Source organism: Syngnathoides biaculeatus, chromosome 2 (assembly GCF_019802595.1).
Source record: "Syngnathoides biaculeatus isolate LvHL_M chromosome 2, ASM1980259v1, whole genome shotgun sequence".
NCBI lineage: Eukaryota > Metazoa > Chordata > Actinopteri > Syngnathiformes > Syngnathidae > Syngnathoides > Syngnathoides biaculeatus.
Genome location: NC_084641.1, coordinates 21,576,818 through 21,592,861, shown reverse-complemented (window position 1 = coordinate 21,592,861; position 16,044 = coordinate 21,576,818). Strand labels below are relative to the sequence as shown.

Genomic DNA, 16,044 nt, shown 5'->3' with positions numbered 1-16,044 from the left:
CTCGTGAGGATAAGTGGCAAAGAAAATATATGGATGGATGGATGGATGTAAATGGAAATTTCTCATTTTGATTATAGAATTAAAAATGGTAATTTCTGGCCTACATGTCGAGACCTTTTTCACACGCTTTCAACCCTGCGGTTTATGCAGTGATGCGGCGGTAGTGTTAGCGCGGCGCTAGCGTTAGCACACCTGGTTATAAGTCATGTACACAGAAAGAGTTTAATGCTAGCGCCACGCTAAGGCTAGTGCCACGCTAACACTAGCGCCGCATCACATCATAAAGCGCAGGGTTGAAAGCGTGTGAAAAAAGTCGTGGCTTGTAGGCCGGAAATTACGGTATAATTCTATTATCAAAATGAGCAATTTCCATTTACATCCATCCATCCATCCATCCATCCATCCATCCATCCATCCATCCATCCATCCATCCATCCATCCATTTTCTTTGCAATTTATCCTCACGAGGGTTATGGGGAGTGCTGGAGCTGGAGTTAGCTTCGTGCTAGCATTAAACTCTTTCTGTGTATCGAGGCTTATGAACAGCTGCGGTCTGCATGCCGGGATTTACGGTAATTCATTCTTATTTTTACTGTATTATTTTCATGACTTTAATTAGACTTTTAAAATACATTGGTGAACAGCTGACCTATAGGGCTTTATGAAAATGAATAGAAACGAGTAAATACAATGCTCATTCGCCAATTTTAGTGAAATTAGCTAGATTGATTGACAAATATTCCAAGACTCTTGCTAATGTAAATGGTGAGTAAACCCGAATAAAGATATTTGCTCGCCACTGCCTTAGACTGTCTGACAGTTAACAGGTTAGACTACTCAATTCCTCCCACTTTGGAATATTTCAATCAGTTCACCCACCCCTGAGCTCCCCCAGTCATCCTTTCATGTTTGGAATGAATATCCGCACCTTTTCTTTTTTTCCATGAGCTCGTGCCTCTTGCCAAATTTACTCACATAGTTCTGTAAACTCCCTCCGCTCAAAGGAAGTGAGTGCAGAGCGACTTCCTGCACGGACAGGAAACAGGAAGTGGTGGGGGTTGGAAGAAGCGAAAAGGCAAGCGGAACGCCCTCGTGACAACATGGAGTCCAGGCAGAGTTCAGACGTGTGATGCTGAGTTGACACTGCGTGGATTTATGTAACAAATATTTCACGTTAGTGACAAACGATGAAAGTGGAATGAAGAAAACTTCAAGGCAGGAAAAACAAACACGAAAAAGGTTGGGATTGTATTCTACTGTGGTTCTCCTGAGCAAATGTGACACAAAACAACTAGTAGACAGAACCGGTGAGGAATCATTTGTTCGCAGTTTAGAACGTTATGTGCCCTCTAATTGGCTGGCGATTGGTCGAGGGCGTACCCCGCCTCCTGCCCAAAGTCAACAGGGAGAGGCTCCACGTCCAGCGTGACTCAACGAGGTCACGTGCCAGTGAAAATGGATGGACAGATGAACTTTTGCACCAAGCCTGCTCCTCTGGCGTGATAGGATTTCATTGGAGGAAATACCGATTGAGTTTTTGAGGACCCCTGCAGATGGCGAGCTGAACATCAGCACCACCAGCCGACTCCGTAGCGAGCATTTTACAACGGACAGTTTTGTAAGCTTTCACCAGAGTCAGGAGTGCTTCGTAGGCAACTTGATACTCGTGGATGGGGCAGTACCGACTATCTGGTCTTCCTCCAACCGTCTCGCTCTCATCAGATGCCGTCTTCGGCTGTGACAATAATGCCACCAACATTGAGGCTATGTTTCTAATTGTTGATTGCTAAGCTAATTTTTCCAATTAAAGTTCCCAACAACCATTCACTTTTGAAGTTGAGCCCACCAACGCGAATTTCACCCCCTCGGCATGTTTGAGTCCCCTTTAGTCCATTCATTCGAAACGGTTACAGAGTCCGAGACCTGTGAGGTGACCCTTATTCTTCAAGTTTTGAAATCAGATTAAATTTACTGTACCATATTTTTTTTTAATTCATTGAAATTTGGCAGGTTTGGTAACATTACTCATCTCTGTGGTGTGTTGAATTTACATTCAATTTTTTTGGGCCTGCTCACTGTCACTTTACCTCACAACCATCCATTTTCACTTTAGGGCCACAGTTGACTTGGATCCTATCCCATCCTATCCCATCTGACTTTATCCGAGAGGTGGGGCACACCTTCAAAAACTGGCAAAATCAAATGAACACTAAGTACCGAAGATAGAGGCACGGTGGCGTAGCTGGTAAAGTGTTGGGCTGACAGTTCTGAGGACCCGTGTTTGATCACGGCCCCGCCTATGTGGAGTTTGCGTGTTCTCCCCGTGCCTGTGTGAGTTTTCACCGGGCACTCCAATTTCCTCCCACGTCCCAAAATTGCAACATTAATTGGACACTCTAAATTGCCCCAAGGTGTGATTGTGAGTGCAATTGTTGGCTCTCTCCATGTGCCCTGCCATTGGCTGGCAATCAGTTCAGGGTCTACACTGCCTCCTGTCTGTTGACAGCAGCGATAGGCTCTAGCACTCCCCGCGACCTTCGTGAGGATAAACGGCAAAGAAAATGGAGGGTTGGATAGAGACAAACGCACATTCACAGCGATGGACAATTTCGAGTGTTTATTTGATAAAACTAAGCAGAATCCACACAGGCCTGAACAAAGATTTGAACCCGGAACCTTAGAACTATGGGGCAGATGTATTTTTTTTATTTTTTAATTTCTAACTGGACATTTTATTTTGTTTTGCTGTTTTTTTCCATTTCCTACTGCAGCCATCTTTTAAGGACTAAAATCTATCCATCCATTCATTTTCTTTGCCGCTTATCCTCACGAGGGTCGTGGGGAAGACTGGAGCCTATCCCAGCTGTCAACGGGCAGGAGGCGGGGTGTACCCGGAACTGGTTGCCAGCCAATCGCAGGGCACATACAGACCAACAGATGGACTCACAATAACACCTACAAGCAATTTAGAGCGTCCAATTAATGTTACATGTTTTTGGAATGTGGGAGGAAACCGGAGTGCCTGGAGAAAACCCACGCAGGCACGGGGAGAACATGCAAACTCCACACAAGCGGGTCCGGGATTGAACCCAGGACCTCAGAACTGTGAGGCCAGCGCTTTCCAGCTGCTCCACCGTGCTGCCGGACTGGTCAATGAAATCCATAATACCATTGATTCAAATTCCGTAATTGATGAAATTTGTAACTTATTGCAACTGTCCAAAATTAATCAATGAGATGCCCTCCTATTAGCACCGTAGGCCAGGACACGCACACATCCAAATAAAAAACATGGGAAAATCCCTCCAACTCTTACATTACCACACTCTTCCCCCCCCCCGCCCCCCCCCCCCTCTCTCTCTCTCTCGGACAGATGGCTGTCCAAGCTACACCCCTGTGGAACTTCTCGCCAATCTTCTGGGACATTTTGTTCCCACCGTACGGGTTACAAAGCAGCCCCACGACACGCAAATCCGTGACGAATTCATCGAGTGGATGTTGCACTCTTTGAACATCTTTTACGACACCGCACTGCTTTTTATGTGCGTCAACACGCGGCATTGTGCAACATGTGCGCACAACTTAAAACGGGCGACAGCCTAAATGAATAACGTCCGTCTATCTATTTATTTTCTACACTGCTGATGCTCTACAGGTTCCCTGGAGGAACTTCTCCCAGCTGATTTCGATTGAAAGGCGTTCTGCACCCTGGACTGGATGGGGCATAAAGAGACAGATTCTGAGTAGAACTCGACCCGCGCTGCCAGCGCTGAACTTGGACAAATGCACCACTACCATCAGCAACTAATGACAAACATTTTAAAACCGAAAAACTGAAAAAAGCACATGCAAATTGTAACCTCCAGAGGCATTTGAACAGTTTCTTCAAATGGATTCAAAGCAATAAATTATGCCATTGTTATTGTATTTATATCGTAACAATTTACACTGTTCAAACGGTTACTGTCACACTTGTCAGCACTCTTTGAGTTCTAAGTGGACAAAAGATGGATCTCAATTTTTCCAAATGAGAAACGATTTCAGGCGTTTTGCTTTAAATGTAAGTGAACCTGTTCCTGTTTGCATCTTTTTTTCATTTTTTTCCCCTTACTGTCCCAAATATGAACCAAACCATAAACCCAAATTCAAGATACATACCGGACAGTCATTATTTGCCTACCATTACAGCCCAAGTTACGATCCATTTATGTTTTTGTTTTCACAGATATAACAACCATAACTTTGATCTAACCATAATCTTAACAGTAACTTGCAATAAAAAACAAGGTGACACTGATGGACTAGTGAGTGAAAAGGCACTAATAAACAATATTGAGTAAGCCTGTCCAGATGATAATATTGATCATGGTATGGCTGATGTGGTATGTTAAATGAGGGAAAGGGACATCTTGAGCACATAAACCTCCTTCACATCAATCATGCTAACAGATCACGGCTGTCAAAATATTTTTTGTAGCAGGCCACATTGTTGTCGTGACATTCTGGAAGGAACTGAAGAAAGGATTTCGGCGCATCCTAGACAGAGAGTGAGAAAGAGAAAGAGAAAGAAAGAGAGAGAGAAAGAGAGAGTCGTGATTGGTGGAGACTGTAATAGACATATTGGTGAAGGAAACATGGGTGATGAAGAAGTGATCCAGGAAAGGAAATTTGAGGGACAGATGGTGGTGGACTTTGCAAAAATAATGGAAATGGCTATAGTGAACACTTTTTTTTTTTTCCAGAAGAGGCAGGAACATAGAATGACCTACAAGAGCGGAGGTAGAAAGTCGAGTTCAACAGATGAACTTCATTCAAGACACTTAAAATGGTGGCAGGACTGTACTGAGTCCCCTTTAAGATGAGTTTGAATGTGATTGGTTAACTCTCAACACAGCCGCATCCCCACTTGAGCAATCACATTACTTCCTTTTTTTTTTTTTTTTTTTAGTTTCCCTGGAAAGATAAAGATATTTTTTTTTACTTGAGTTGTACAGGTTCCCGGTCCCATAAATGGTGGAAAATGTTCTGAAATGATTTATCATGTTGTGATATTAGTAAAACACGACAATTGGACAGGACTGTTTAGACGTTTTTTTTATCCACTTGATATTCTCTAATCATTGTCGAACACGAGTCCAATCAAAGTCAACCATGTGTTTGGTTGCGTTCCTCATCCGAGCTGATGAAGGTGTGACCTTGTACGTTCAGCATTCTGTACGGTTTAGTGGATGAATTTCATTGAAACATCAAGGGAATTATGAAATTTCTGTTCTTCATAGCAAACCTCAAATCATTCAAATTCAGGATTTGGATCCTCTGGTGCCAGAACCACAGTTCCCCTGACACTTGCCGTAGTGATGTGGTTTCCTGTTAGAACTTGCGGTTTTGCAACTCAGCTTCTTCTACGTTGTCCGTGATCCAACACTGCAGGATTAAACGTGAAACCTCTGCTAAGCGGCCCCTAAACTCATTTGACGAGTTTGTATGCCGGAGACGCTACAATCTGTTTATCAGCACCTGCGGATCATCTTTAAGACGCATGTGAAATATTCCTTGGTGTCTTTTTTTTTCTTTACTGTGGCAGAATCTGAGAATTACCTGATTTGTAATTTTGGGGGGGGGAATTATGAAGGCAAATTTCCAATGAAAAAAAAAGATGAATTGTCCATCTTTAAATATTCATCTTATTTTTCATATTAAAATTTTATAAGTATGATAACTGGATGAAATTGTAGCTAAAAATGTGTGTTTTGTTAATTACTGTTTGTGAATGTGAGCATGAATGGTTGGTTGTTTCTATCAGCCGTGTGATTGGCTGGTGACCAGTTCAGGGTGTAACCCGCCTTTCGCCCAAAGATGGCTGCACCGGGGAGGCTTCAGGACGAGGACGAGCGTTATAAAAAAAATGGATTGATGGATGTGTGCTTAAAGTGCGACTGTCATGAAATGGATGATTGCGGTGCGTCGGGCTTTGGGGACGGGGGCCGGCTCTGAAGAACCCAGCCGAGAAAGCGTCACTCAGCCGCATGCGCGCATGAAGCGCCCCAGCTCGACTGTGTTGCTCAGTACTGCGTCGTCTGTCAACACCCCCCTAAAGCAGGCCGGCTCGGCTCCGTCATAAGCCACACCGGCCGGCCGGCTGCGATGAGCCGCGATGGCTCATCTCCGCCGAGGAAGCGGATCGGACGGGGAAGCGGTTTGGCCGTGATCGCATATCATCTGAATATGGCTCAAAACAAAAGTGTAATATTGCCCCAAGGGCTCGAAAGAATAGTGTAATATTGCCCCGGTAACTTCACTCGGTTGTGTGGCGTTGTCCTTTTCGAAAAGAGCTTCCGTGTCAGACGGGGCGCGTTTGTCTAACATAGTTAGGGTGCACCGCGTGTTTTCATTGGCGAATGTCCGGGTGACGTCACGGACGGAGGATGCAGCCAATATGGCGACCACATGGATATCGTAGAATGACACTTCTGCAACTTTGCGCATGGATGGTGCGCTCTCCGCTCACATTTATTTTTTCGTATAGACATTGAAGTGAATAATGTTATATGCATTTTTCATTACAATATCTATTTTAGAATGTTCATAGGGATGACACCTACGCTTTAAGTTGAAGTGTCTTGAAAAAAGTCTTAAAGTCTATTGCCTATAGAGTTAATAAAAGTTTTCTGATGGTGACAGTTTGACTGATTGTTATTATAAAATCATTTTACAGAACAAATTATGTTGTGATTGAATTACACACCTAATTAAAAAAGCGCAAATGGCATTGATTTGATCGTGTCTGGTTCCTGATAATGTTCATTTCGATAATTAGTGGACAGCAACTAACAGTGTCGATTTTAATTTCTATAGAGCACCAAACGCGGCTGTTGTGTTTTACGCGTTTACTTTGTAAAATTCCATCATAAAATAGTACAGAAGCACCGACAGACCACCCAAATATTCCAAAAAGAAAACACAATAGACAAATAAAAGAAACTACGTCTCCAAAATGTCCCTGCCAAACAGATTGGGAACGAGTGGGAAAAATCCTGCTCATAATTTATTTATGCTGCTTGAAAAAAATGTCCTTTGTATCAATCCACAAATGTTATGTCCTTTTTGTCCCGCCACCCCAACCCCACTGCACATAATTATAACCAAAAGCCTCAGAGTTATTGCATGACTCCAAAGAAATACCCCTCTGATGTGCTTTGTGTGTCACAGCTAATTAAAGTGGGAACAAAATCCTAGCCAAGACGAAGAAGAAGATGAAGGAGATGAAGAAGGACTTTTTCATAATGTTGTTTCTCCAAGTGAACTTCAACCCTCCGAGGACACGCTTGGAAAGATGAATTCGGCCACAAGGAACAGTGCGGTAAATATCGTACAACATACTCGATATACTTCTACTGTGTCATGTAGAAAAATGTATTGTGTGTGGCTGTAATGCACAACAGATGGAGGGGAAGATCAAAATCAACATCTTGCTCGCAACAAAACTACATGTTGTATAAACATCTCGGGAAACAAAAAAAAAACACAAAACAAAACAAAAAAAAAAACGGCTTGATTTGTCATTTTTCCCAGGACAGACAAAACCACATATTCGCATTACACTCTCCAGTAAACACTTATCTGGCTAGAGGAGAACCTTTTCTAGTGTTGAGCAAAGTAGAAGTTCTTGTAACAGATTTGCCGGCTCATTCTCGATTAGATTAAATCGAAAAACAGGACACATCGATGCATTTCCCATCTCAGAGGAAGTGCATGACATTTTCATGAGGATCATATTGCTCTAAATGAACAGAATCCCGCAACACACCGGTTCAGAATCCACACCCCTTACAGAGCAAATTATTCATTTTACGTTTAGATTAGTCACTGGTGTAGTGGTACACATGCCTGCCTTTTGTGCGGGGAGCGTGGGATCGATTCCCGCAGGATGGATCAGCTGGTAAAGAGTTGGCCTCACACTTCTGTGTGGCGTTTGCATGTTCTGGTTTTTCTCCGGGTATTCCGTTTTTCCCCCGCATCCCAAAAAACACGCAACATTAATTGGACACTCTAAATTGCCTGTAGGTGTGATTGTGAGTGCGGCTGTTTCTCTCCATGTGCCTTGCGATTGGCTGGAAACCAGTTCAGGGTGTACCCCGCCTCCTGCCCGTTGACAGACGTGATAGGCTACAGCAAAGGCTCCAGTCACAAATGGGACGATATGTTCTCAGCAAACAAAATTAAATGGGCTACTTGTTGAAAAATGATACATTTATTGCGTTAGAAGTAATAACGGGTAGGAGGCCACCCTGAACTGGTCGCCAGCAAATCTCGCCAGCCAATCGCATGGCACATCAAGACAAAGAGCCGCACTCACAATCTCACCTAGCGGCAATTTAGAGTGTCCAATTAACCTGCCCGTTGTCATCTGGAATAGGCTCCGACCCTCGTGGGGATAAGCGGCAAAGAAAATGGATGGATGGATTATACAAATGAGCAAATTAGAATTCGCTTATTACTTCTAACTCAATAAATGTGTCATTTTTCCACATTTTAGCCCGTTTCATTTTGTTTGCCGAGAACATATCGTCACATTTGTCTTATTTTTGGTAAAACCCTGTTAAATATTTTGAATTGTTGTGCGGAAGTGTTATCTTTTAGTGACTGTTTGACACGCGACTTAGATGATAGCATCACAGTTTAAAGGCAAATACGAGTCTTTATTTCAAATACAAATGAATAATATCACAGTCCTTTTTTGTACAAAACATTGAAAAGCAAGGACATTTAGAGTTGGAAATTCTATACAGCAAAGACAAACCCAGTGCAAAGAGAACATTTCATACTTCAATTTCCCCTTCACAGAATCACGCATGAGCTCTATGTACAGTATTTTACACAGTTAAAGTCCCCGTGGAATCGGGCGTTCCAAAACTCCCACGTGCTCGTGAGCAAGCAATTTCGAAGAGAGAGCTGGAGATGTCACATTTTCTTCTTTGCATTTTGGGATGGGAAGCCAGACAGCAAAATAAATGAAGCTCATGCTGGGATATAATGACGCATTCATCGCATACTGATCTTACATGAAGAATCCGTACGAGCATCGGGGGCCAATGTGAACATTGCGGTTTACAGACCATGAACAAAAACATGGCAGTAATCACTGGCCTTGTATTAGCTGTGCTTCCATGTTTTTGTTGCACTACTTTCACATTGTGGTCAATTCTGGCCTGTGCTCAAAAAGAAAAAAAAAAAAAGTAAAAAAAAAAAAAAATAATAATAATCCCAGAGCTGATTGTGATCTTGGAATTCAAAAGTTTCCATGATCTACCGAGTGAGGCCTAAAGCCCCATCTTTTTTTGTTCCATAGAACTAAACAAGAGACATGTTTGCAATGTCGACTGATTAAAAGGAAAGACTTCCTAATCTGCGCACGGGTCATGTTTGCCAAGCGAAATGTTGGCATGAAGTGAGGAAATAGGGAATATATCATGATCCCGCTCAGGAACAAACTTAAAGCCATCCTATAAAACATCCGAATAGTTTGTGGGAGACCTCAGTGGTCCGCCCCGGCTTTTGTGGCTCAGGCTTTCCCGGAAACACGCACACGGAGGTTGGATCGAGTTCTCCCATTATCCCCTCTTTTCTCCTGAGTTTGGCCTTCAAGCGGCCGTTAAAGAAGCGCCTTCCATTCATCTAAACCTCATCGCCACAAAGGCGTTTAACTTGACCTTGCAAAAACTCCTCTATCTTAACGACGAAGTCTTCCAGTTAATTAGGTAGTACACTTCATCGCGGAATTGTCACTTCTGATGTCACAGCACCGAAATGGTAAATTTATGCAAACACATCAGTGAGTAAGTCCGCATTTTGTGGTAGAAATTGAGTGACAACAAAACAAAATCTGCCTTTTTCACTGTAAATATATAATGAAACAAACTAATACATGATCTATACTAAGAAAAGTCACGCCATCAGTTTATATTTCTCGACTCAGATATTGGAACTTACTGGACCACCACCTTGCTGTTAACTAGCTACATAGCTAGCATATTTTAGCAAAGGAATGAGCTCCAATTTGAAACATTGAGTGACCTTTTCTTTTTTTTTACCAGTTACCACCGGCACATTTTTTTACATGTTCCTATAATAATAGGGATCACAGGGGTATAAGAGCACCTCGACAGTTAAGATGAATTGGAATCAGTCATGTCCGTCCCCAAATGAAGATGTTAGCCCGTGATACAGGCGCTGTAGTAGACAGCACTGCTAGCATCAGAAAGAACAGATATAAGGGGGCTGACTCCTTCTTCACTGCCGCCATCCCGGTCGGAGTTGCTAACACCCCCGCTACCGCACCAGACCAGGACTTTGGACCCGACCCCGCCTTGTCCATAGACCTCATCTCGATTTCTCGCCGCAGTATTCACGTACTGGTCCAATTCATGCCTGTCCACCTCAGACCAGAATTCAGCAGATGAGGAAGGTCCCAAATGACCCGCTGAGTCTGTGTTGGATTGGTCTGCTATATGCACAGGGTGGAGGAAGGATGAGCAGGAAGGGGGGGAGGTCTCAGGAGGAGGCGAAAGTTGGCCCAAGTGAGTCGGGGTGAAATTGGAGGTTGCGCTCCCATACATTTGGCCGTAGTAGCTGAGGGGAACTGAACCTTGGTGATGTTTAACTGTCTCATGGAGGCTGACTGAGGACTGGGGATAAGACACTGAGTCATGGGGAGGCGGCGGGCATTTTATGGGACTCCTCAAAGCAATATGGCGGCCTGATGTTTGTGCGAGGTTCAGTCGAGAACCGTTGGAAGGAACTGGGCTCATACTCGAAGCCATATTTGATTCTACTGAGGTCATTCTGGGATTCCGACCTGCACTCAAAGTGTTCATTGCCAAATTCATTCCTGGATTCGGGTTCTGCATGGCATTGTGGTGGTTGCCATAGTGATGGCCGTAATGCGAATTATGGTGGTGTGGGTGGTGGTAGCTGTTCCAGCCTCCCATCCCTGTGTCCTCCTGTGGATGCTGGGGGAAGAAGACTGATTCACCAGCTCCGTTTTCCAGAACATCCAGAGGGGACATCTCTGGGGTGGGCAGGCCATAGCTCTCCAGATCCTGGTGGCCCGGTGCCTGGAGGTCCCTAAAGTGGCCCAGAGAGGGGAGCAGATGATGGGTGTGATGGTGGTGTGGCACATTTCCGTAAGGAGAGCTTCCTTGGCCACTTTCACCACCCAGGGGGACCATGCCAGGACCCATGCCGTGGCTCTGGGCTAAACTGTGAAGCAAGAGTCCCGGTTCGACACGCTTGAGTTTCTTTGTGGTCTTTTTGCGGCGAGGGCGGTACTTGTAGTTTGGGTGGTCTTGTAGATGCTGCAAGCGCAGACGTTCGGCTTCCTCCACGAACGGACGCTTCTCCGTAGAATTCAACGCCTTCCATGATTGGCCTGGCGGACATGGAGAGTACAAGGTTCAAATTGGTTGCATTATTGATACGGAGAATCATAAGTATTTGCTTTGGTTGAGAGACCAGAACACTAGTGAAGGTTTTGCAAAAGATGGTGGTTTTGGCTTTTGTAAGAAGACACTCTGTCAAAGAGACGTGAAGCAAAAAAACAAAAACAAAAAAAAAAAACAACTGCGGATCTCAGGGGGAAGAAAACTGTTATCTCTTTGGCAAAATCAGCTGTTTTGGTTGACCCTCTCATCCGCTGTCTTGCCATTAGGCTATTTATCATCTGATTTCCTCTTTGGCACACTCACAAAAATACTCAGGCCCGCTTTAACTTTTAGAAAGTACCCACAATGTCAACAAAGAAGCCTGTGTCACGTGGCAAGAGCTGTAATTAAAAACAAAACCATTTTTTTCTTTTTTGTTCGATTGTGGTACTATTTAAGTGGTGTAAAAAGACACGACATCCTACCATGAACCAGAGGTGTGGAGTTGAGTCATGGCTACAAAATGTCACACAACTTGCAACTCCACTTGGACTCGAACAGCAACGACTCGTGAAGGAACACCTTGCAGATCCCGCTCTGTAGTTCAATATGTTAACGTTTACTTAATTACAGAAATTATGTAACCTGTAAGGTGATGCTTTCGACAATTAACATTCTGGTAGAAGCGTGCCACAATAACAAAACTTGATGGGAGCATTTTTCTTTCAACAGTTAACACCCTGCTAGGCACAGACGCGGTGAGGAATTCACCAGAACGTCACTCTTTCATACACGACCTAAAATTTTTTTATGAAAAAAAAAAAAAAAAAAAAACAAAACAAACCAGCTATCAAATGTGGCAGCTGCATAAGGTGCATATTCCACGCAGTAATGGTAATAAAATGACAGCGACAGTTAACATAACAATAAGGTTTGTTTGTTATGTGACGGGATAAACTCGAGAAATTCGAATGACTTCAGGCCTCTCTGCAGAAAAAAATGTCTGAAACTCAGCAATGGGTGGACAATTTTAACACATATTTCACATTTACTCAAGCACTACAGGGACAATATTACATCCACATACTAGAAAAGCTGGTTCGCTGAAATATGTCTCATGTTTTGGATATTCACAAGAACTACCAAGTTCGAAATGAAATCTATTCATCTTTGTGTGCGTGTGTGCGCGTTTTTTAGACATATTTGTGCTCAAAATGACCTCACTAGAAATTTTTCCTGGGAGACGCACGGTGTGAATTTAAGAAATGTAAGAAACATAATGCTGATTATCGACAAGAGGCCAGCAATTGATTATCCATTACTAAGCCATACAAAAAATATATTTTATCCAAATACTTGATTATTCCATAGCATTGTCAGTAGGATACTTGATTACTAATGGCAATGATAAAAAATATGTCATAGCAAAGAATTATCATAAAATAATTGAAAACATACTATCGACTGATTTTGAAGGGATAAAAACTAAGTGCTCCCCCGACTATCAACGTTGAAGGTGTGAACATTTCATCAAGCCCTAGTTTTCAATGTATTTGTTTTTCCAAATTAGTTTTGCAAAATAAATGTAAATTTTCAAAGATATCAATTATATAAGAATATAATATTGATGACAAATGTTAATATGTTAATATTATATATATTATTACTTTATTGATAAAATGACTCCCAAGGACTTGAAACTCAAAGTGAAGGACTTGGGACTTGACTTGGATCTTGGCGGTCTCAACTTGGGACTTGACTTTGGCTCCGACCTGAGACTTGCAAAGCAATGACCTGGTCCAGCCTCCGCTACAAAAGTGTTATAATAGTTTGACGCTGTATCAGTGACATCAGGTAACCAAAACATGGTAAAAGGCTGCCATTAATAATGCGTTTATTATGAAAATAATAACTCAAACCTATTCAGTTTTATTACTTTTCTGAATGTAAAATACATCAATTCACTCTTGCACTGGATTTCATTTCTATGATGCATGTACCTAATGAAGTGGCTTGTCCTTTTATATTTCTCATGGTTTTTTTTATTATTATTGAGATCCATAGAACATATCAGTGCAACACTTTAAATGTACTTTAGCTCAATATGGTGCACTCAGAATTTTTTTTGTATATTATATTATATTATATTGTATTGCCCAATTGCTATCACAACAGATGCGATATATTTACTGCGCAATGTCAGCGCTATTTGTCTGCTGTTAGGAAACCTTTCAATTACTATTTAAGTATCATTTTAATCAGGAAAAAAAGGGGAAAATGTACAGCTGTGTGTAAAGGAAAACAATCTTTCCGAGTTGAAGTTGAAGCAATCAGTAAAGCGAGACAATCCTGACACATTTTGTGGTTGAGTTCTTTTAAAGTTACTTTGTTTCTCATCTTCAAGATACAGTATACATCCAGTAGTGTCATTTTACGTCCGGTTTGGCGGCAATAGCGTTTCCTTCATGGATAAGTTAGATTTAAAATGAAGGAAGATGACGAATGATTGAAAGCTATCGCGAATGACACCCTCTCGCAAAGTTGACACCCAAGTTTGGGGCATATTTCACGCGGCGTCCCGACACTCACCGAGTTCCAGTTTGCAGCAGTTCTGTGGTCACTTTGGATCAAGCCCTTGACATTTATGACATAATGAGCACATGGACGCAGCACAAACCTAATTGACGCTCTGCTGCGAGGCCTCGGACTCTTTTGCAAGACTCGAAACCTGCCAAATAATCTTTAGAACGATAGCCGATTATGTAAATATCTACTCTCTTTCCTTTATATATAATATATGCGTGGGGTCCACACAGTCTGCGTGTGGTTTTTCATTCCGTTTTCATGCACGGCACAAATTTTTCCAGTTTACTACGATGCAGATTTACAACATCTTAAAAAAAAAAAAAACAAGTGAATTGGATTTATCACAGTACGGGTATTTGTTAAATGCTAAATCCATTGAGCTGGAGCAAAATTACACAATGATGATAGCGGCAAAATGCATGTCGACATAAAAAAAAAATACATGCATATGCCTTGGTAATTTACAGTGGCACGAACGTGCCTCTCCCAAGCCCACACGAGAACACGAGAACTCTGATCAATGTTCTTGATAACGACACTTGTATGTGTCCTACGATTTATTGTTTTCTGACACCCAAACTGGTGCTGAAACGACTGCAAAATATGTAGTTTACGCTCCCCTGGCAAATTGCAGCCGCTAGTCGAATTTAAAATGATTGTCAAATTGAGCGGCAAATCGTTTCAAAGGATTCGGCGCAGTTGTATATTTGTCTTACCGAGCATCTTGCTGAGCACGGCGTTGTGCAGGTCTGGGTTCTGCAAGGCCAGTCGTTTCCTCTCATCTTTGGCCCACACCATGAAGGCATTCATGGGCCTACGAATCCTCTGCTCGCTCCCCGCACCCTTCCCATTGCCCGAGCTTCCCCCCAGATCCGGACTCTGGCCCCCTTCCGTGGGAAGGCCTCTGGGCTCTGTTCTCCTGGTGCCTCCGTGGTCACTGGGAGAGCTGCAGTCTCCAGAGATGCTGTGCTCAAAACCCATTTCAAGATCAGAAGCAGGACTTGGGGTCCTTGAGGCCCACGGAGGGCTCACGAGTGACACCTGGCCGGTATGCATCAGAGCCCCCCGAGACAAGCTGGGCTGGATTAAATTCATTCCAGAAGTGGGCTTCCAGAACTCTTTGCTTTGAATTTAGTCCAAGTTGAATTCTGAAGACGTCTGTCTCAGTTTGTTGGGTTGCAAAGTCTCAGGGATACGCACCCACTCTTTCAAATGAAGGGAAGACGGTTCGGGAGAGTGTGAAGGATTTGGACCACAAATCCTGAGTACAAACATAGAGATCCAATAGGGGCGGGACAATGGGACAGAAACCAAAATATTCCTCAGAAGATATTCCACAAAGTCTCTGCTTTTCCCACTGCCCTTGTTTTGGAGAGACTGGTTTGCTGGTTTCTGCTCAGTCTGACTCACTGGCTCGCATCTGTTGTTCCTGCTAGGAACTTTGAGAACTTGTGGCCGGAGTTCGCCGACCCACGCTGAGCATATATAAATGCACACGCGCTCACACACACACACACACACACCACACGTACACGCACGCCCACACACACACAAACACCCAAGGCCAATGACAAACACTCATAGATGTAAATTTAACCAATGAGATGCCAGGCAACCGAGGGTTGGAAGAGTGTTTGTGTGTGTGTGAGAGAGAGAGAGAGAGAGAGAGAGAGAGCGAGAGAGCACGCAAGAGAGCGAGCGAGAGAGAGAGGAAATGATGGCGGTCATCGAGGAGGAAGGAGGGGGAGGCAACTTTTTTAGGACCACCAGTACCCATGGTCTCTGACCCACCCCCCCACACCCTTCTTTTCTCCATCCCTCACACACACACACACACACAGTACCCGCTGTACAGGGGAGATGTAATCAGAGAGGTTCCATTGTTTCTGCCCAAGCGAGAATTGAGCGTCTCTCACACACTTCAATACACACATCCAGGACTAATGTAAGTGCTAACGCGATCACACACGCACATGCACCCACAGATGTATGTGCTTTGCAGGCCAAACTGTCAAATGCCTTTGAAGTCGTACGATTT

General features: G+C 43.3%; 1 protein-coding gene and 1 long non-coding RNA gene across 2 annotated transcripts; one reads left to right on the top strand and one right to left on the bottom strand.

Annotated features, from left to right (window-relative positions):
• The first annotated feature begins 962 nt into the window (after nt 1-962).
• LOC133494920 (uncharacterized) lies at nt 963-4,444 on the top strand. Its single transcript, XR_009793459.1, has 3 exons — nt 963-1,239; nt 3,374-3,542; nt 3,656-4,444. It is a non-coding gene; the product is annotated as an uncharacterized LOC133494920 (long non-coding RNA).
• A 4,246-nt stretch (nt 4,445-8,690) lies between these two features.
• Nucleotides 8,691-15,718, bottom strand: sox18 (SRY-box transcription factor 18). Its single transcript, XM_061840566.1, has 2 exons — nt 14,723-15,718; nt 8,691-11,428 (listed from the first exon to the last, which is right to left on the bottom strand). Exons 1-2 carry the CDS (start codon nt 15,099-15,101, stop codon nt 10,212-10,214), a joined length of 1,596 nt encoding a protein of 531 aa, XP_061696550.1. The 5' UTR covers nt 15,102-15,718; the 3' UTR covers nt 8,691-10,211.
• Nucleotides 15,719-16,044: the final 326 nt, after the last annotated feature.

Excerpts from the sequence above, each read along its gene's own strand:
- sox18 (XM_061840566.1), bottom strand. The coding sequence starts at position 15,101 with ATGAATTTAATCCAGCCCAGCTTGTCTCGGGGGGCTCTGATGCATACC. Across the intron at positions 11,429-14,722 it reads CGTGCTCAGCAAGATGCTCG|GCCAATCATGGAAGGCGTTG; the intron begins GTAAGACAAATA and ends CATGTCCGCCAG.